The following is a 22853-nucleotide window of genomic DNA, read 5'->3' as shown; positions in this document are numbered from 1 at the left end:
TAAACTTAAGTTTTTGGAAACTTGGCAAGGACTGCGCAGATTAAATAAGGTGTTTCAGGTCTTTAGAGGTGTTAGAAATATTTCATCAAAGTTAGATTATTCTTTTTTACTCTTGATTTCCCGGCTTTCAAAATTATTTGCTAACTTCTTATTCCCCTGATGGATTTGGAGAACAAGTTGACTGCTGTCCTCATTGCAACAAATGGATCTTTTAGGAGGCTCTTATGTTTCTCCTCAATCTCTTCTTTTTAATTCTGTCAACCTTTTCTCATGGGTCATGTATTCTAAATCTTTTACTACTTTTGTATCCTCTGGCCCTTTTTTTTCCATTTGTTTGCATCTTTTGTCCAAAGCTGAGACCTGACTAGTACCAAATAGAACAGAATAATTAGCATCATTGTGCTGCATGTGAAATGTCTGTTACTAATCCCAGGATTACTTGACTTTTTCCAGAAAGTTATTTTTCAGTTTCTATTTAGTTTGTGGTGCAGGGTATCACACCAGATCCTTTTGTGCAGGACCAGTTATATCCTATACTCTGTTAATTCTCTGTGGATAGTTTTTGATTTTTTCTTACTAGTAATTACTTTTTTTTTCCACACTGAATTTAATTTTGATGAAGACTAACCATTTCCATAATTTATTAAGAGTTCAAAACTCTTGTCTTGTGCCCTATGTCCTTGCAACCCTCTCACAAACTATGTACTTACAGCATCCTTTATGTTCTTGATAAAACTACTGGAAGGTGCTAGCTAGCTGCGAGAATTCCTTGATACATTCTTTATTTAGCAGTTTGTTTTTTTGTGACAACTCTTTGATGTCTTTTCAGAGCTGCTTGTCTTTCACAAGGCTCATTGATTTAGGTAGAAATTTAGAGATTTCTGTAGCTATTCTATAGTGAGTTTCATCAGACTTCCTTAAACTGAATATAATTTACCCAACAGTTCTATATGCTATTACTTCTCTTTTATAGCCTGTATTCCTACCTATTTGTTGGTTTTATTTGCGCTGGGCATGAAGATCAGTTTATATTTTGTGTATGAGCAGAAAAAGCAGATGTATTTCAGCCTATGTATGTCATCTGTTATTTAATTGCTGTCTCCCTTTTATTTTTGTACGTATTCCTTATAAATGCCTTAGAAATAAAAGGTACTTTTCCTGTTGCCATTTATATCACTCACTCGGGGGAACATATTTTTTGCCTTAGATTTTCTGAACTTTTCCCTACAGGCATATTGTCTTCTCTCAGTCTTGGCATTATGCATATGTATCTGTTTTTTTGTATGATTCATGTTTGATTTCCAATTATCTTTTCCAGTCTGTTTTGCACTATTCTGTGACTTCGAAAATTCTCTTTCAGGGCCACCAAGCAGCCTTCATAATGTGGCATTTTGTTATTCATAATTGTTGACACTGCTGTGGTCACAGAGGCTTGTAAGCCATCAATTTCTTCCTGATGAATATTCCCAGACTTTTAAAACTTTTTCTTTAACTAGCTCCAATTCCATGTATTTCCACCCTTTAAGTGAATTTTTCTTCCTTCCTCCTTCCATCTCTTTCCTCAAACTGTCATACCTTTCTTTCTTTATCATCTAACTTCCAGAAGGTCATCTAACTTCCAGAAGGCAGCATGAACTGAAGGATAATATAGATGAAGATTTTTTTCTAGCTGTCCAGTTCTTATCTCTTTCATATTGGCCATTTTCCTTCCTCTCCTTTAATTTTATTCTCTAATTATTCTTTGAATGTAATTTGGCTAAGCCATTTCAGATTTCCTTCAGCCTTAGAGGATGTTGTTACCTTCCCATTTTCTTTAGACTCACACACAATACTGAAGTGTTCTTCCTTCCTTCCCGTTTCCTCTCTTGAGCCATATCAAATCTTGTGACTTTTATATATGCCACATTTCTAAAATCCATCCTCCTTTCCACACATCTGAGAAAATAACCATTTCTTTGCTTACTTTGTTGTGATTATTGCTATTTTATCCCTCCTTTCTCTCATTCTCTTTAAGATATAAAAATAACTGTCATTTCCCTAGTCTGAAATATCTTTCTGCTGCTTTCTTTCCTATTGCTTTCTTGCTTTCTCAGGCTCACTTGGGCTTGCTCAATTTCTTACTCACCTTCTCCCTCCCTCCTTCCCTTTTTCTTGCTTTTCCTGCTACTTTCCTTTCTTATGGTCACTCAGCATTGTTGCAGAAATGTGGTGCCATAGTCTTTGTTGCTAGTGAGTACAAACATAGACTTAGGAAAACTGGGATTGTTGTGCGGTTTGTGACTGTGCTTGTGACATGCCTCCAGAAATGAACAAAGCTTTTTCCAAAAAAGCATTTTTTTTCTGTGATGAAATTAGACATTGCCTAAGCAGTACAATTGGTGGAAGCTTTCTTTTTGTTTCAACCTTGTGAAGTACTGTGGCTTTTTTGATTGTACTGATTAAAGTAGAATGTATATTACATACTAGAGCAGACTATTCGTGTTCTTAAACCAGAGTGGCTACTCCACCACTTAAAAGTCTTTAAAAATGTCTTTATAGCAATGCTGTTGTCCTGCTCTTTTTTCAATTTTTAAAATTCAATTTTGAGGGAGAAGTATGTAGCATTCACCAGGCATTAAATGAATATTATTTAGTCTGTGAAGACAGCTACTTGAGATTTGGGAAATACCAGGTATATAGCTGCTTGTTTTGAAATGAGGCAAGCATGAAACAGAAGAAACACTGTGTGATAATAGTGGCTGGAGACCATACCAAAAAGTGTATGGAAGAGGAGGGGAAATGTGTTTAAGAACCTGTGGTCTAAGAAACTTAGAAAAATTCTCATATGGACTATCTTTTCTGTTTTATTTTTTAAAGGGTAAAAACAAATTTGGCTGTAAATGGCTGTAACAAATTCCTTGTCATGCATCTCCAAAGTGTTTGGATCCTGAATTTTGGACAGTATATCACACTTAAAATTACAGGCTTGAATGTATCAGCAAGTATCATTAGAGATGATCTCATATTTCTTCACCTTCCTTGAGAAGCTGGAGGCTTAATGATTTGTTAAGCTTATTACATGGAGCAACCTGAGCTCTCTCTCAGTTCTTCCTACTCTGACCATTGTCGGGCTCACAAATCATCCATTTAGCCTGACTAGCAGCTGCGAGTGGCTGCCCACGAGGAGCTTCCTGTGCAGGTGGCCAGCCCAGACACGCACGGCTCCGCGCTGGCCACACAGCCGCTCAGCTCCGCTTGTGTGCGCGTCTCAATCGGGTTTGTCCCGCTGACGCTCCAAAGATGGTGGATGGTGTACGGGACGCCAGTGAAATGCTGAAAATGCTGCTCAGAGGAAGACAGGGATGGATGGATAGATTGTGGAGGACACTATAGCTCATGAGAACCTTGCAGGATTGTAGTTATGGGGAACACAAGGAACAAAAGAGAAAGGAAAGGTGAAGCTGGGTGTTGAGCTAAGCTGGGCCCTTGCAAAATGTAGACACCACTACCAGTTGTCTTGCTCCTGAACTCACTGCAATGCTGACACGTAAGGTCTTAGCACCCAGCTAGTTGATTTGGCTCTTCAGCTCAGTGAGTTTGTAATGGCATGAGATAAATGCAGTCAACTGCCAGCACGTTGGGCTGTGCAGTTACATAACTTCAGATGCCAAAGCAGCTAGATTTTCAAAGTGTCATATCTGCACTGAAATGCTCAAGTGGCTGGATGAGCTAGTTGTTGTTAATTGAACTATCAAATTGAAATTAAAATTCTACTCAAAGTGAAATGTCTAAATCTAAATATCTTTGTAAACCTACGCCATAAAATTTGAATACTTCTTCCACTGCAGTTCTCTGTACTGTAGGTCATAGTATTTCCCTACCAGACAAGGGGGTTATGATGTTAGATGTAACTATTTCTGAGACGTGTGCCATGGCTATGGTAAAAAAAAAGCCACAGCAAAAATATCACCCCATTGTTTTCTGTGTATAACCTGTAACTTAGAATAAAAAGGCACTAGTAGTGCCATATTGCAAGGTTTATAAGGATCTCCTTAAATAACAGAAAGAGAACTTACCCCTTTTTCCTCCATTAACCCTCTTGTCTCTGATCTCCAAAAGGCTGTAAGCTGATAGATTCTCTTTGTGAATTTTTTATTTTGCTTGACTTTTGCCTCTGAATTTTCTGAGGATGGATGTTACATGATGAGGAGTTTTTAAGAAACAGTAGTTTTAAAGGGGAGAAGAATGCCCATGCATATCTTGAAGGATGTTATGCATAGTTTATAGGCATAAAAATATGTTAAGTAGGTAAGTGGTATAAATATGAAGTTGCAAAAATAAATTACTCCATTTTTGCTCGTTGTTCACTTTTTGCACATTCTTATGCATTTTGAGTTCTAGTAGGTTGTGTTTGTTCAGAAATTAGCCACCCATCTCATGATTTTTTATTAGTGCCTGACATTTTCCAGGCTGAGTATGCAAAAATTGGCTGCTTTCCATCTAATTAAAATGCAGAGTTATTGAAAAGACACTAGTGTGTCTGCTGAGATTTATGATAAATCTTAGCAAGCATTTCAGCAAAGGTTTCGGTTTTGGAAAAATCCCATCTCATTATACAAAACTGGGCTGAATTATGAAAAAGGCTTTGAAAAGTATAAAGTTCTGAAATTACTGGAGGGGTAAGTTCAGGGCTGGCTCTGGGATTTTCTTGCCTCTTAATGAAAGTTAGTTATGAGAGAATGTTACTTTTGGTTTTCTTAGTGTTTTGTGCAAGAGTAGCTAGTTCTAGTTTTAATCTATATTTTATACAAAAATCGTATTTGTTATTATGGGACATTTGAGTCCTTGCAAATTTTCCTGAAGGAAATGCATGTCATCCTACTGAAGGATATTCATGTTATACAACGGCGTTAGCTTCAGGAAGAAAACTTGTTTAGCTGATTTTCAGTATGCTTCAGGGGCTAGCATGTTAAAAATCAAAATTTTCAAGATATGTAAACTAAGAGAAAGTAGTAAATAATAAAATGACTGTTCTTTATAGCACAGAAGTTTATGTATTAAAGTCAGAATTTCAGTATATCTAAGAATATCAGCTCTTCCATAATATCTATGCTTAACATAGATTTGTTAGGAATAGTTTCAAAAACTGCATTTAATCTTTTAAACATAGTAAATTTTAAATTATATTTTACTTAGTTTAAACAAATGCATATCCAATTCTTTATTCAGATAACAAGTAATATGCATCAATTGCTTCTGATAAGCTTACTCTTAAATTGTATTATTCCCAGTGGTATTTATTCCTTTTTTAAAATTGATAGTAAATTGCTCAGATCAGCAAAGAAGATTTCCGTAGTTTAAAGGACAAAACCACAATACTGATTTTTAAGGAATTACTTAAAAAAACACACACAGATTGCAGTATTTATCAGAGTGCTTTTGTCTGCATTACAGCTTATTAAGAGGACACTGCCTTTTTTAGCATCAAGTTCATACTTCCTTCCAGGTCTGCTTTTTTTTATAATGTACTAGATTTACTAAAAGTCCAAAGAATACTGCTCATTAAATTATTGAATAGTTCATAGTTGGGCTATATAGTAATTGCACAGATAATGGTTCAGCTTTAAACTCCTTTTGATCTTTTCTGTCGTAGGTAACTTTCAGGAAATGCAGAGTTTATAACAACTTTATTTTTATGTTAAGAGTCTGTGTTCTTCAAACCATTTTATTTTGATTTTACCTTTTCCCAGCTGACTATCATAGCAGTGGCCATACTGTTGTTAATGGCTGGAAGATCCACAACACAGCAAAGAACAAATGGTTTGTATGCATGGCAAAAACCCCCGAAGAGAAGCAAGAATGGCTGGAAGCTATTCTGAAAGAACGAGAAAGGAGAAAAGGTATGTGAATAAACTTCTTTTCTCTTGCTGTGCCAGAGGTCTGTACTCTATTTTTATGTTGAGATGTTTACTTTAGTAAAACCAGCTGCCATGCAAACGTATGGCATCAGGGTCAACTGCAAGTTTATGAATACCAGTCTGAATGAAATAAACCAAACTCGTACTGGGAAAGACATAAGGACTTGAATCATGGATGTTAGCAATTAATTTGATTTTGGAATCTGGGAGATGATGTGATCTGTTTTTGACAGCTTGTCCTCAGCCTCAGGTTTAAATAGTCATAACTCTACTGAAGCATGTGAACTGTTACAGTTTGTGGGATCTGTATGCAAGGGTGTCTTTTTGTGACTAGACACATTGCTGAAATGAGCAGGTTTTCTATGTTGGATCTTCACATAGATGATCTACCCCAGAATAAACCCATTTGGTCTTTTCTCCTTCATCCAACCAAAAAAAAAAAAAATGCTGGAAAGAAAACCTATCCATCTAAACATTTAGTGGGAGAATGCTAGGATGAAATATAATACTGATATCAAATGTGACAACGAATTACCTCATATGTTCAAGGTGAACCCATCACAAAACAGAGCCAGGGAAAGGTGACACATCATCACCATCTTCTGGAGCTAGTTTCAAATATTCAGATCAATAATGATGTGTGGGGCCTTGGTGGTGTTGGAAAATAGGACCCCAGGGTTAGATCTGGGATTCTGTTGCGGGCCAGCATAGGTTTCTGGTGCTTGTTTATAAGCCATCACCTTTTCCCTCAGCTGTAACTCGGACACTATAGTACTCCCTTTCTTTCAGTTTGAGTGATGGATGTTTACATAAAATCTGACCTAAAGACAGAGTTTCAAGTAGGGTATCTGAGCACTATCTAATCAATAGATCCATAATGAATAAGTAGAAGAAGAAAAGTTAAAAAAATGACGTAGGCCTCTAAGAACTCAACATTTTGGAGTAACAAATGAACATCAACTTGGTAGAGATGTGTCACGAACAACAAAAAACAAATCTGCTTCTGTTCAGTCTTGTGTAAAAATGTTTATAAAGATTTTTATCCCACTTTGCCATTGTTAAGTTTCATGGTTTCCTTATCAAAGTAAAAACAGTAAGTACTTCATGTTTATGAAATATTATTATTTGATATTTTACGATTGAGAAGCTAGTAATAGAGGTGAGTTTGACCTAAGCCTTACAGGCTTAAAATCCTAAGATTTTAGCATCCTATATTTAGGGAAATTTTCAACTCTTGATGGAAGCAGTGGTTTTGCTGCTGAGGAGGCAACCAAGAGAGAAATAGGAACAGAATAGAGCATGAGAGAATTTGGCATTCACACAAACTGAGTTCCGACAGAAAATCTTTAAAGATATTTCTTGAGTATCTCTGTTGCTCTAGCAATATACAAATTTATCTTTTTCCTCCAGCTCAAAGATTTTTCAAAACATCTGTATAAACACCTCTTCTGAAGCAGGATGCATCACTTAATTGCAGGCAGGTTGCCAAAAGACGCAGGAACCAAACTGCTAACATCTTCGTATTCAAATATTGTATCTAAATGTAACTATAAACACTTCCCTGTTCACTGTGAGCATAAAGAAGCTTTAATTGCATGTTTACTTAGTAAGATGTGAAGTTCATGTATATGTATGCAATTAAACTGATGTCTAAGTGGCTGCACATATAAGCGCAGCATCTTTTCTCCTTTTTAAGTCAGAGATTAACTAAATCCAATGTACACGCGTGTCAGATCTCTTGGGCAGGGAGTAGCTGCATTTGAAATACCAACTCTGACCACTATATAGGTCATACTTTTTTGCAAGGGGCACTGAAGCTGAACTGGAAACTTTTTCTTAGAAACTGTTTCAGTGAGTTGCAGGACTTTCATGTAGCCACCTGAGACATTCAGTGAATTGTAAGTTTATTTAAAAGGAGATGATCTCCAAGTTTGATCATGCATTGCCTTTATACCCTCTTAAAAGAGACAATACAAATAAAAACATTGACATCCTAGGAGCTCCAATAGCAGCATATTTATATTCTTTTCCTGGGAACAAATGATGTTCTATCTGTGCAGCATCAACACTTATCAGGTTCATGCCTCATGAGAAACGCTTCCATATATGTGTTGATATTGTTGGTTATTACTATATATATTTTTTTTGCGCATGGCAATTCTGGCGATTCTTGCAGAATTAAAAAAAAGGTGGACTATTACTCATATAAACGGTGTGCACTTATAATTCTAAAAATGTACAAGTCTGAAGAACTGCAAACTGCAAACTGCAAACATATAAGGCATGCATAAGACATTCCAGAACTGTATGTTTTTGTTCAGAATTAATAACTGTTCTTATAGAGAAAGCATGTGGGCTGCAAAGGTCTTGGTTACTCCTTGGGAGCATAAGTTCTGTGAGTTACCAATGACATGTAATTCCAGGAAAGCTGTTTTGATCATCAAGGATGTTCTTTGTTACTGAGAAGTAATATTTTCTCAAAAAGAGTAGCAGGAAAACATAAAATAGTAACAAATATCTACACTCAAAACCTTCAGAGCTTTTTGTTGCTGAAAAAATTTTGAAACAAATAGAAATCAAGATGTATATATGCATTTGTAGAAAAGGGGTAATCTTACGTAAAACAAAAAGTACATAATAGATAACTAGTTACTCTTCATTGAAATTTGGTAAATATTTCATGACAATCTCAATATTTTTATTGTCACATGGTAAAAATAGAAGTTTTCTTCTAAACTTGAGAAGGGATGATACCTTACTCATATGTTTACATAATGAAGTCTGTGAAAATCACAGAATTAGTTTTTTTACTGTGATGTCAATGGTATTGTCAATATAGGTGTACTTCTGCAAGAACAACTTACCTTTAACATAAGGGTTTTTTATTATGTTTATATGAATATCAGTTTTTTAGTTGAATCTTGATCTGGAACAAAAATAATGGAAAATAATTACTTTTGTGTTTGCTTTTTTATATACAAAAACATGGAATTTACATCTTAGTTTTGTGCAATGTTTTGAAACAGAATGGCAAATAACTTCATAAAATCTGAATGTATCTTGGCAGGTTTAAAACTAGGCATGGAACAAGACACTTGGGTGATGATCTCTGAACAAGGAGAAAGACTTTACAAAATGATGTGCAAACAAGGGAATCTCATCAAAGACAGGAAGAGGAAACTAACCACTTTCCCCAAATGCTTTCTTGGAAGGTAGAATATGCATTTGATAGTATAAATTTCAACCAGCTGAAAACACATTTTAAATCTCCTTTGGCATTTTAAGGGAACCATTGTTTGTTTTCAATGTCTGTTAGGGCTATTTGTCTCTCATTCCAGAGTTTTGCCAAAATGTAATTAGGAAACATGTAAATGTTTCCCATTATGGACAGAATATTGGCCCTGTCTGTAATAAATAAAAATGGAAAGTGACCTTATGGTAGAAATAATTTTGTTAGGCAAAGTATTTTGTAGATTACTTACAAACTTAGGTACTTGAGTATCAAATATAAGGAGGTACTGGAAAGAAAAGGTAGTAGATGTGGTGATATGGCATTTATATATATATATATATATATATATATTTTTCAGTGAATTTGTGTCCTGGTTACTGGAAATCGGAGAGATACACAAATCTGAAGAAGGTGTTCACCTTGGCCAAGCTTTATTAGAAAATGGCATTATCCATCATGGTAAATATGATTAGTTTTAACTTATTTATTTTCAATGTAATTGTTACAAATACAATGAATTTAATTTATTTTTCACGAAAAGATGATCTTGTTAGTTCAAGGCAGTTTGTTGCAGTATCCTTGTACAGACCTCATGGGGCAATTGCCAGGGCCTAGATTCCTGGGAGTGGTTCTGTTGGTTTAGTTGGGTTAGATCTGTGCTGCTGGGATCACAACACTGAAAACAGGGATCTAAAGTTGATATCCTGTTGTAAAGCAGAAATCACTTCTATGGGAACATAAAGAAGGGTAGACTGCTTTTAGGGATATAAGCCATCTTTTAGGCAAGGCTTCAACTAAGAATTGTAAAAGGGAGTGAACAACAAATGCTGCAGTTCCCTGTGGATGTACTTGATTATCTTCTAGGCATAACAACTGAAAGAAGCTGATGGAAACCAGCCTACATTCCATAGTTTAATATTTCAAATTTTAATCCCCTATTTTCAGTAGATTACAGTGCTGTTAAAATTTGAATTTTCATGCTGAACTTTTCTCTTTTAATCATCTGGCTTGACTTCATTCTGGAGAGAACCGAAATGATAGCTTTTGAGTCAGTAAGAAGTGCTGATTTCTTGAGGTAATTTGCACTAATAGGATTTTTCATATCAAATCAGCCCCTCCTCTCTGTTCCTTTTACCAGATATGGTTCAGCAGGACGATACAAGAGAACTGGAGAAACTTCTGTTCTTGAAGATGTGTGGATTGCATTAAAGTGCAGTCGCTTATAAACAATTAGTGAAGTTAGATGCTGTTCCAGCATGAATCCAGAGTGTAAATTTAAGTGAAAACTGATAATTTACATTGCAATGCTTATGTACTTTGTCTCTTAGTAAATTCCGACTTACCTTGTAAAACTGATATAAAAATCTTCTAATGCTTCAGAAGCTGCTCAGATTCCTGAGCTGATTTGGGCATTGTTTTGGAATACAGAAAAGGTTTGAGGCTATTTTACAAAATTCAAAGTAAGATAATCTATTTGGGAGGCAGATGGTGGCTCTTTAACACCATGTTTTCAGTGTCCTTGGTTGGAAAGAAAATCGGAGTAACAGAGCACTGCTTAGCTTTATGCATTTTAAACATACACAGAGTAGGAGTAAACATATTAAAGATATTCATCTGCAGTCATGCAGTCTTTAATATTTTAATGCCAGTCTGTGTTATTTTCCTTCACCATCACTCAAATGTCAGATGCTATTAGGCTTGCTACACACATAGAATTGTTGTCAGTGGAATTATTTTGTTGCCAGAGATTCTTCTTCTGATCTCATAAATTATATCCCAAATACACTAATAGACTTTCTCAATACAGAGTTATATGAATATTGTGTAATTTCATGAGATAAAAGGGTAATTATATTGGAGCATAGAAATATGAGCCAGACATGCTACTTTGAATAGTAGATCCAGCTGTGGTTTGGTGAAAATAGAATTCTTAAAATAAAGCTGAATGAACCATCTGTTTTCATGGAGGGAGCAAGGGAGAAAGAAAGTTTGGCTGATATTCACATTGCAAATGTTACAGAGGGCTTTGTTAGACTTTGCATATTCAATGTGCATGCCCTTCTTTTCACTGTGTTGGGCTTCACTCTAGCAAGGCCCAGACCCATATTGTGATGGGCACTGATTTACTTGCTGGTACATGAACTCCTGCAAGTGGAAAAGTTAAATTTTTTACCTTGTTTCTTTTTCCAGCTTTGCATGAAAGAAAAACCTGTTTGTAAAGAACTCATCTAAATTCATCTGTTGGCATTGTGTGTGATACCTGAAGAGACTTGCTGAGATAATCTATCTATGAGACAGTTTCAGGTTGTAGTTTTAAAAATGGATAAGCTAATACAGCTGCTGAAGTAAACAGTCCTGATCCCTTTTATGGCTTTGCAGTTCCAGGGATTGGAGTACTGATGGGAAATAAAATTACCCTGGCAAAAAAAGTAAAAGTAAAAACTAACTTAAAGTGAGTTAGTTCCCTTTCCTTGCTGAGTGCCACATAAATACATGCTGCAATGCAAGGGAGTGTGGATGCATGGGTGAGAGTGAGACAGAAAATTAAATAGTGTTGCTCATTTTAGCTATGATAATAGGTTATCAAGTATTTGTGAAACTATGGCCCTAGGAATGTGCAGCTGATTCTAGATAACATAAAACTAGGACATAAAATGGCTGATTTTTTTCTTAAATCTTCTTCAGGAGTTGATGATCCATCTATCCATCCTCTTGAGCAAAACAAGCCAAATCATGTCTGTATTATAGAAAGCAAAATGCAAACAAAAATAAAGGTTGTTTTATGGTTTCATCCACAGCATCGCCTGAAGATATTTTGGTATTTTGCATCGCATACTCAAGTAGGAAGTGTCCTTGTCTGATTTCTTGCTTTCCAGAGCTCAAGATGTGCTGACTCTGTGAACCTATTCTTTAGTTTGGTGGACCATGTGTGAGTAGGGGAAATGCAACCCTTGCATTCTTCAGGGTTGTGTTCTGTGTTTTACAGGCATGCAAGGATCGAAAGGTGCTTTGTAGTCATGATTCCTTCCCTGTATTTCTCTGTAACAGTGAGGAACAGTTTGGCCTTAAGCAATAGAATTATGATGGTGATTTCTATTTCTAGTAGTCGCTGGTTTTAAAAAAATCTTTTAAGGTTGTTGATCCCAGCATTAGGAGAGTATTTTTAATTGCGAAACTAAAACTTTATTGCCCATGTAAACGGTCACAGTCCATTAAAATGCATTTGGATACTTACAGCAAGCGTTATAAGTGGAAATTTTGTAGGCTGTACTTGATGTTTTGGAAAGGCAATAATGTGCAAAAGAGCCTTGTGGTTATTGTGGCTGATCACCTCAGCATGTACTGCCAGTTCAAGGCAGTATCAAAAATTCAGGATAACATCCTTGGGTTTATTATTAGTGGATATATCAAATGCAAATATAGAAGTTATTTTGCTCTTGCACATGACCCTACTGAAACCACTCTCTATGTAAAGTCAGCTTTTATGTCCACACATTAGGTGCTATGTGGAGACAGTGAAGATCTTGAATGAGCATAAAAAATAATGCATTGATTACAGGTGGCACCTTACTGTGCAAAGCTTTTGGCGTTCAAGGTAATGTGGTGAAGAGAATAATGGCTGATATATCACTTGATATAGGAAGCACACTGGAAAAAATATATCTGCTATGGGCCTTGGTACTCTGCTCAACATAGCCATAATGATAGTCTATTATGAGAAATAGATGCCACATGCATGTGGTTTTGACTTAAAGTTATTGTTTTCAAGTAAAAGAATAATTGACACAAGATAGGTATCTTAGGGTGGTGCTAATGCCTGGTGCTGTCCTCAGTCTGCAGATGAAATCAGGGGGCTTTCCGAAGGACTTGCCTTAGCCCCATTTCTCGGAGTTTTCCATCATACGATGTGTCTGCTTTGGCCAAACAGCTGTGTGAGGTTCTGTGAGCTTTTCTAAACTGGATTCACATGTTCAGATAATGTTCATCGTGGGTCTTTGGGGAAGTGGATTTCTGCATTGGCTTCAACATCTTCATAATGACTTCAAGTTCCTTATACTTAAGACTTTCAGCTGGCAATGTATTGAGGAAAACGTTCCCTCTCCGATCCCTGTCCCAGTGCATCATTGCTCCAATGTGTTGTGCAGTGCTTGAGTTTTTATTGGATGATTTGAGATGAGATGGGCCTCAGTAAGAGCTGGAACAGAGAGTTATGTGGAACAATAATGTGAATAGCTACAATTTCTTGTTGTGTTTTGCAAAAGATTTGGGATGGAGGTGAATATACCCAATGTAAAATGTATTTGATATATTTTCCTTTGTGAAGGAAAATCATTGGATGTATCTTCCTTAGTTTTCCAGGTTGTTCATTGCCTGGCTATCTGTCCTGTCTATGCCTGTGACATAAAATTGTTTGCATTCCTGCGGAATATGTGTAAGGACATAAAGGAACTTGCACCAAATGATCTATGACTGTTTCCTGCCCTCACTATCTGAAATTAATTACTACGCAGTGTTGTTGTTATAAGGAATTACTTGGGTCTTCTTTCTTTTTGATATTTTCAGAAAGATACCTTAACAATACATGATTATTTTTTCTTTAGTCACAGATAAGCACCAATTCAAACCTGAACACATGCTGTACAGATTCCGATATGATGATGGAACGTATTATCCAAGAAATGAGATGCAGGATGTGATTTCTAAGGTACAGAGGAGTTGCTATTATTAGTAAGGATGTATTAAAAATCTGCTTGAAAAATAATATAAAATATTATGGTAGGATAAGTAGCATCCCCTCACAGCTGCCTAGCTCTGTGTTTATGTGAATCAAAGTTAATTATCTATATCTAAGGTCAGATTTTGGCTTGTTGCTATGTATTTTAAATACAAAATTAAGTGTATTTTAATTATTTAATCGTTTCATATGCAGGATGCATTGTCCATGTTTTTTCATTATAAAACTCACAGTTCGTTTATTCTTCAATCCATTTTAATATACAGAGGCATATATAGAAGTTTTTTTTTCCCTGTAAATTAGAATGACTTTTATTAGTGACTTAATAAAGCATTAAATCGAGAACTGAATAGATATTGTAAAATACATGCTTATGTAATACAGTCCATCTCTTCACTGTAAGGATAAAAAAAAAGATTGAACAGAATAGCTTTTAAGCCTATTGATAGTCAAACTTTCATGATTTTCAGAAGGAAAATATGACACCATTTGGATATTAAAATACAATGTCACTGATTTAGTCTCCTGGTATGCATATATGTGTATATCTATATATAATGCTAAGATATATCTAAGAGAACTCAATACTCAAGAATTCAATACTGAACTAGCAGGCAGAGCAATCTGAATCTATTTTGACAGAGTTTTCTATTGTTATCTGTGTTTTGTCATGCAGTTATAATTCTTTTTTGACAGTCTACTAGGGAAATATCAGGGAATATTAATTTTCAAAACACCATTTTTGATGGGGGCACCTTGCACTCTTCCAGATATTTTGCTTATTTTTGCCTTTTTAATAATTTTTAATTAAAAGTTCCACATCTTTAAATCATTTGGCATCTTCTACTTTTCTATTTTTTCTCTACTTTTTTTTTCCAAGTTTACTGACTTACTGTAATTTCAATTTGTAAGTAAGATGACTATGGATATAATTGAATGTTTCTGGATTTTTTTTAATTATTCATTTTGTTTGTAGAACAACAAGCAGTGATTGAGAAAACCTGAATGCATAGAATCATTGCTAAATCCTTCAAGTTTTGTGTACATTTATTTAAGATTACTATGTCTTCAAAATAATCTTTTAATACTATCTTAAAACTAATCTTTTTTTTCATATGTCTTAGTTAAGCTTGATTAGAAATGTTCGATCTCATCATTTATTCATGAATATTACTGTTACCTCAAAATTGTAAGTTTTGGCACCTGTGAAGATATATGCTTTCCAATAGATTTAAGTAAAATGCATTTAGAACAGTTAGGCTCCCTTACTGTGTCCATTCCTTACATGTAAAAGTGTAATTAACTTCATCTTTCTCTTTGACAGGGTGTACGTTTGTACTGTCGCCTTCACAGCCTGTTTAACCCAGTAATTAGGTGAGCCCAATTGGGAAATCCTCCGTGACTCATTCAAGAGAGATGCATATTCTGTAGATACTGTGTTTGAACATAGGAACCAACCCAGGCTTTTGAATTAGTCTCTTGGGAAGAATCAAACAAGATTGAAGGGCTATCAAGAGAAGCAGCATAGCTGCATCATAAAACAAATACAGGCTCAGTTGAATATGACCTTTTTTTTCAAACTTTTAGAACCTTATAGGTCCTCATTGATATGCTTGGATGCCTACTGTATGTATTAACATACCCATTTCTATACACTCCATTCTGTCGTTTGGAGAGTCTCAGCTGTGACAAGATAGCTCCCTTTTTCTCCACCTTTATGCTCCAGTGAGAATATTGCCCAAGTAAGGGGTGGGCATCCTCCTCTTTCCCATCTGTAGCATAAGGTTTCACTTACAAAAAGCTTAATTCATGCTTGTACCAACTCGTATATAAAATACAAGTTTTCTTTTGTACTCTTTTAAGGGTTCATTTTGTTTTGTTTTGAACAGGGATAAGGATTATCATCTGAGAACCTACAAATCTGTTGTCATGGCTAACAAACTCATAGACTGGCTGATTGCACAGGCAAGTGTACACTTTTGGATTTGTGCAATTATTTAAATTTTGGTAGGGAAGATAGTGTTGTATTAAGTGGAGTAACATGCAAATATTTTGTCTAAGAAAGAGTTCTAATTATTGGAACAGTGAGTGTAAATGTAATCCTCTTAAAAGAGGAAATAACAGAAACCAGCCAAACAGCCATCAGCAGCTGTGCTGTTCATCCCTCTTATGCTTCTCTTTTTTATTTGCTGTTGAACTTTAAATGTTTTAATGAGACTTAGGTTTGTGATTCAGTATGTAACACTGTTCATGATTTTAGTTGAAATGGATAGAGTCTGAGATCTCAAAATTACTCACTGCTTGGATAAAAATAGTATCAATTTGCTGTATCAGTTTAATTTTAAGCAAGCTAGAAATGAGGATGGGTATAGCCTGGTCACTACAACAAGATATACCAGTTTTAAATTTGATACCTTTTTAGATTCTGTTATGTTCAGTTTTTGTAGAGAATGCAATGTTACTGAATGTTTTACTATTCTATTTGTAACTGTAAAGAGGTATATTACTGTATATGCATATAACCCCCCCATATATGCCTGTGTGTGTATATATGTATGCACGCACACATACTGTATTATATATACCCTATAAATATTACATATAAAGGTGGCAATGGTTAGTATAACCTACAGATGTGCCTTTGCTTTGAGGTTATGCCAGATTGTATAGAAGCATTTTCCTCTGTTAAAATCTGAACCAAAGCCATGCTGTGGTTTAACAGGGGGATTGCCGGACCAGGGAGGAAGCCATGATCCTTGGTGTAGCTCTTTGTGACAATGGATTTATGCACCATGGTAAGTAAGTACATTATGTCCAAGATAATACTTGCTTTTTGTTTAACACCATCTGCTTAGTAGGAAGGAAATGCAGAGGCTGCTAAAGATATTACCGAAGGGATAGGAAGTAAGTAGTTCTATTGCATTTCTGAAGAGACCTATGCATTAAGTTTCAAGAAAACAAAAACCTATTGTATATTTGAAAATCATTTTAAGTCAGTTTTATAATAGATAATGAGGGTTTCATTCTTGGAATGATTCAGGGGAGAATTTTTATTAGCTACTTAGTGAAAGAAAATTTTTAAGCAGGTGTACCTGTTCACAGAGATGACAGTGAAAATAAAAATGGAGGTGTAGGAAAATTGAGCATGTGGGAACTAATGCTAATGGCAGAAAAGTAGTAGAAGATGTTTAAAGTGATTTCTTAAGAGGGAAAAAAAGAAGAGCCATTTTTGGAAGTATGAATGAAAATACAGAAAAACATGACTTGAAATTGTGAAGCTGTGATAGCAGGAGAAAGTGGACTGTAGAAAAGTGGGAAAATCAGGAGGATATCAGAGAGCAAAGGGGATTTCAGAGAAAAGGGAGAGAGCCAGGATGTGTGCAGAACTGAAAATAAGAACAGGACTGAATTTAATGCCATCAGAGGCAAGATTTCAATGTAAGGTTTGAAGTGGCAGGTTATTCAGGTTATTCACTAAAGTAGAAGGAGGAAAGAGGGAGAATAACTGCCCCTCAGAGATGTTTGTTCTTTCTCCTTTTGTTTTTAAACATAACAACTGCATCCATCTGCTGTTCTAGTTGCTTCCCCATCCCCAGTAAACCCATTTCTAATAATGATGCTGGCATGCTCACCACCTGGAGAGTGCCAGAGTGTGGTGGTGAGCAGTGATCTGCAGCAGCTGTCCAGCAGAACCTTCCAAACTCATGTTTGTAAATCCCTTTTAGGAGAGAGCTTTGGGCCAGACATTTTCACTAAAACCTTTCCAGACAAATATGTCCTCCTCACTCTGCTGACGCCACATGTTGTACTTGAAAATGAACTCAGTGAAAGCTCACTGTAATGGATCCAAACAAAAACCAAACAATTTCTATTAGAAATTAAAATCTGTGTAGACTGACGCACAAAATAGGTTGCTAACATTTGATAAATATGCACGTGTGCAGTATTTTATGGTCCTCAAGAGATATTGATATTGAAGAATTCCCCCCTAAAGAAACGATGTCTGTGTTTCTTGTGTCATACAGTGTTAGAAAAAAGTGAATTTAAAGATGAACCACTGCTGTTCCGATTTTTTGCGGATGAAGAAATGGAAGGATCAAACATGAAGCACAGGCTCATGAAACATGATTTAAAAGTTGTGGAAAATGTAATAGCCAAGTCATTACTGGTAAGTTGGTAAACTGAATGATCATATGTTTTGATGATTAGTAAATTCATTATAGTGACAAAAAATGGAGTTATAGTTTAACTCTTTTTAACCACTTTCTGAACAATATTTTAAACTTTCTTTTCAGATTAAATCTAATGAAGGCACCTATGGTTTTGTTTTAGAAGATAAAAATAAAGTACCAATTATTAAAGTGGTGGAGAAAGGATCAAATGCTGAGGTATCAAATATTATAAATTATTTTCCATGTTTTACTAAATTGTACACTAAGTTGTAAATTTTCTGCAACATTCAGGAAAAAAACTAATCATACACAATAGTACAGTAGTTTGAAAACTTTCCAAGAAAGCTCTAGTTAAAAACTTTTCAAATCATTTTGCTTAAAACAAAACTGTGACCATTATTAATACTCATTTTACTTTCAGGTAATTTGCTGTATTGAGAGTAATAGTATAAGTTAAATTTTATTATTTTGATGCATTTCATAATATTTCAGTGAGAGTTCATTAAATGAACACGAAACAAGTATGCTACTCTTTAAATGTGTATATCATTTGTTTCACAGTAAAGGCTGAGCTAAGGTTTAATGATTTTTATTTGCAATTGTATAAAGGCTAGAATTTCAGAATGTGAATGAAGAAAGTACAGACTTTCAGTTTGTTAGTGATTTTTGATGTTCGGTGAAGTAAATTCCCACTCCTATCACAAAAATGTATGAGTCTCTACACATGCAAAGATAAAAAAAAAAGAGTATGTCTCTTGTAAAAGAGAAAAAAATATTAGACCTGGATTTAAAGTCCTTGTAGATCTCCTGATGGGATAGTAATGATGATAAAAATAGACACAGCAAAGCAATAATGTAATACAGCTACAGAGCTATATCCGGGAGGAGTTGGCTCTGTGAGCTTGGTGTAATTCCATGCTGTCTTTTTCTACAGTCAGACTCTGTCATGATCCCAAAGTTCATGCACGTGCTTAGCGTGTGCCTTGAGCAGCACCCTGGATCCGGGCACCCTCGCTGCATATGGTTTCTTTCTTGTTAAAGCAGAGTTTATAGATGGTCTGTGATCTGACATGCTGTACTGTTGGCTCACAGACAAGCCCACAAAACTTTTAAGGATCTTGTTCAGTTTGGAACTTAATAAATATTCATTTAGTAAATTATTCATTAAGTCCATCTGTTTGCAATAAGTTTTAGTTCCTTTGGAGAATGACAGGTGGGCTGCTTAGATAAGGTAATAAAAAAAATCAAAACAACTAGCTCAGTCAAAGCTGGTGTGTTAATTATTGTAAGTATTAACTGTCACTGTAGTGGGCATAAAACCTCGATTAAGATTCGAACTCACTTTGGTCTCCTCGTGTTAGAGTTTACAGTATGCTCTGTATCAAAATAACTAATTCTACAACTATTTTTTGTTGTTAGTCTTCTGTGCACTTTGTGTGAAGAAGGCATAAAGAATGTAAAGAAGATGTATGTGTTGTTAGTCCTATTGGGGCTGCATGCAAGCAGAAGAAAATATAATGTTGTTGATTATAAGGAACAAGCATATAAGCAACTGTTATTTATTTTCTAGATGTCAGGGTTGGAAGTTGGGAGAAAAATCTTTGCTATTAATGGTGACCTGGTCTTTCTGCGACCCTTCAGTGAAGTGGACTGCCTCCTGAAAGCATGTTTGAACAGCAGGAAACCCCTTCGGGTTCTCGTGAGCACTAAACCACGGGAGTAAGTTGTCATACCGCTGGGGGATTTTAAAAGCTACAACCGAAGTGCATTTTCTAAGACAAGAGAAACTTTAAACAGCACTACTGTGGGCTTATTATAAATGTTGGAAATGAAATGCTTATTATTACTGAGATGTTATTTAGTTCTTTTCAATGCTCTTTACAAAGTTATCTGATCAAGTAAAATAGTAACATGAAAAAATAAAAGGATAGATAGAGAATTGAAGCACGAAGTCTTGTATCTAATCTTACTTTGCTAAAGCCAAGTACTGCTTGGGTAAAGACCTGCTTGGGTTTTATTTTATTGCATTTGTCAGTCAGGAAAAGCAGAACAGCAGGGCTTTAGATCTTTAGTTCTTCCACTTCAAGTACATACAGAAACTGCAAATATAAATGAGGTTTCTTTGATGGGCAGCTTTTATCACTTATCTGATACTCTGTTTATAAAACAAATTCCTCTGTCTGGGGATTAGTTCCTGGTTTGGCAGAAGTTAGACTTCATGATCTCATGGGCCTCTTCCGTGTCTGTGCTGGTCATATAAACAGGAGTAACAAGTAAACAACTTTGCATCTTTACGTAAGGGAGGCATTTCTGTGCGGAGGTTTGACCCTTGCTACCTCAACGCAATTCGTCTAATGGAAAAGAAACATGAAGTGAGGCCTGATCTCCGAATTCAGTAGATGTTCAAATGAGCCTGAGTCTATTAAAGTGAATGCGGTTCTTACTGGTTTGCACACGCACCACAGAAAGAGGAGAACAAGCTGCAGCAGTCAGGAGAAATTTTAGTCAGATTTCACAGAATAGGGAGGAACCCATCTCCTGCTACCAGGTAGCACGTGCAGACTGCCTTGAGGATGGCTTTGGTTAAGAAATATAATATTAATGTATTTCTCCTTTAATAAGAGCATTTTAGGAAATATACCTTGAGAAATATAGCCCTGCCTGGAATAAGGAAAAGAGCAGAGAGGGAAATAAGGTCTTTGATGGTTAACTGATTAGCATGTTCAGAAAGAATTTTCAGAATGAAACTATCAGGATTGTATTAATTTTAGCTAATATACAATACATATATTAAAAAATCAATATTTTTTGAAATATTTCAAATGGAAATTTGTTAATTTTAAGAACATCTAAAAGTTTTTAAAGATTTAGAGGCTCCAGTGAGATTTAGATCCCATCTAGTCTTGTAATAGCATCTAAATGCAAAACATTATGTATACTAGGAAAAAATAGAAGTACAAAAAGTAGTGCAGTGATATTATTTAAAACTGTAAATCAAACCTACTACAGAATTATTCAAATCTACTTTAAAATTGCTTTTCAGCATCAATTTGAATTTGTCTGATTTTGCAGTGGCAAATGGAGCCAGTGAAAGGCTGCACAGTTAAATCAGAGCACTACCTGCATGACCTACCTAGCTCTCATAAGGAGTAATGCAACTGTGCCACTTTTCTGCAGCCTCAGCTGGTATCATATCCGTAGCCTGAGTGTATTTCAGGTTAGCTCAGGGTTACTCTTCCACATGAAGAGTAGATGTAAATCCTGATTTTTGTAACTCTGTTTTTGTTAAGGTTATGTATGTCAGTAGCTTTATTAGTGTCTCACCTAAGAGAACATACGGACGTAATGCAATGTGTCTACATGCTATATAAACAGTATTAGGTAATCCTTTCTTTGAAAAAATCAGGGGCTTGTATAGCTTCTCGGATAAACTCCAACAAAACATGTTTTCAGTAAAAGCTGCCAATTAGAAATTTAGATATTAACAAAATTCTAATAGAAATCTAGACTCCATAACCTTCGGTAGCTCCTGTGAGCTGATGTTTTGCATCATCTTGGGTCTTAAGGCTCTGTGCACTTGTCTGATTGACTGCCTGCCTTCTCTGAACTTTCAGGTTGTTATTCTATGGCATCCTAACCACAGCTGCACATCTCTTTTGGGGAGAGATTTTTAAACTGTCGTGCTTTGGCTTTAATCAGCATATTGAAATTCTGCAGGAATTTTTATTGCCTTTCTCTGATTGCTTTCAATGTTGTACCTTGCTCACATTTCTGATTAAAGTGCTGCAAAATAACTGCAATGCACATGGTGCTTAATCTGAGATTGTAAATTGGATGAAAGCATAAGAATTTTATACCCCTGAGCATAAGTATTTTATACCCCTTCTTTTTTCTTATACCCCTTTTTTTTTTCTTTATTTGCACATTCTTTGCTTTTTTTTTCAGGACAGTGAAGATTCCGGACTCTGCAGATGGACTTGGATTTCAAATCCGGGGCTTTGGTCCATCAGTTGTCCATGCTGTTGGGAGAGGTAAGGCATAAGAGCTACAAAATGGATGTGTTTAATATCTTAATGGCCTGGCCCAGATAAATCAGTGTTTCATCTTAGATGATCTTTTTCAGTTTCACAGACAATATGAGATAAAAACCACAAGATTGTTTCATGCTACTTTATGTTTTACTCTTTAGATAGATGTTTCTGAAATTTGCCATGTTTATTTCTGTATATATTTCTATGAATGCATATACTTAACTAAGTTAAATAAGGTCATGTCGTGACCTTAACAGATTGAGAAAACAGTTCATGGATGCAAAATTAACTTCTTCAGGGACTGGATGTTGGGATCTGCTTCCTGACAGCTAATTTGTTAAGCCACCAGGTGGTTCTGCAATCTTCTGAAAATGTGCTACAGAAAACATACTTTTATCAAATCTTTTCAAGGATGCTAGTGACTTACCTTGTCTTAGTAATTGCAGAAGTTTGCTCTAAATACTATATTTGCTATGTTTTGTGTTACCACTATCAAACACTTGCCTTCAACAACTGAGTATGTTCTGGATTACTGTATCAGCAAAAGAATTTGAAGTGTCCTTGGCTGCTGTTGTATGGTGTTGATGGTAGTGTCACCTCAATCTGTATTCTCAGCCACTGTGGGACAGTTTATTTCCCACCCCCTTTGTAACTGAGGGACTTAAAGTGATGATCTGCAAAGTAGCCAGATTTGGACAGAACTAGATTTTTTTTTTAAGGTGTGGTGCCAGAAATTAGATTTTCAGGAGGAGAAAGTCTAACAAGCCGTAGACTGTTGAGCCAATG

The 22853-nt window shown here is 35.6% G+C and overlaps 1 protein-coding gene across 1 annotated transcript in view; it reads left to right on the top strand.

Moving 5' to 3' along the window:
* Positions 1–22853, top strand: part of PREX2 (phosphatidylinositol-3,4,5-trisphosphate dependent Rac exchange factor 2) — a 163744-nt gene that overhangs the window by 61351 nt on the left and 79540 nt on the right. The window contains exons 10-20 of the mRNA XM_088529745.1: positions 5730–5879; positions 8965–9109; positions 9488–9588; positions 13731–13834; positions 15189–15238; positions 15754–15829; positions 16587–16659; positions 17890–18032; positions 18160–18252; positions 19607–19755; positions 21982–22067. Of these exons, the coding sequence (XP_088385871.1) occupies positions 5730–5879; positions 8965–9109; positions 9488–9588; positions 13731–13834; positions 15189–15238; positions 15754–15829; positions 16587–16659; positions 17890–18032; positions 18160–18252; positions 19607–19755; positions 21982–22067 (1170 nt within the window). The remainder of the gene's footprint in view (positions 1–5729; positions 5880–8964; positions 9110–9487; positions 9589–13730; positions 13835–15188; positions 15239–15753; positions 15830–16586; positions 16660–17889; positions 18033–18159; positions 18253–19606; positions 19756–21981; positions 22068–22853) is intronic.

Source organism: Tinamus guttatus, unplaced genomic scaffold, assembly GCF_059628265.1.
Source record: "Tinamus guttatus ecotype Peru unplaced genomic scaffold, ASM5962826v1 Tinamus_guttatus_pri_ptg000343l, whole genome shotgun sequence".
Lineage (NCBI taxonomy): Eukaryota > Metazoa > Chordata > Aves > Tinamiformes > Tinamidae > Tinamus > Tinamus guttatus.
Note: the sequence above shows the minus strand (reverse complement) of the source record. Positions and strands in the feature narration are given on the sequence as shown.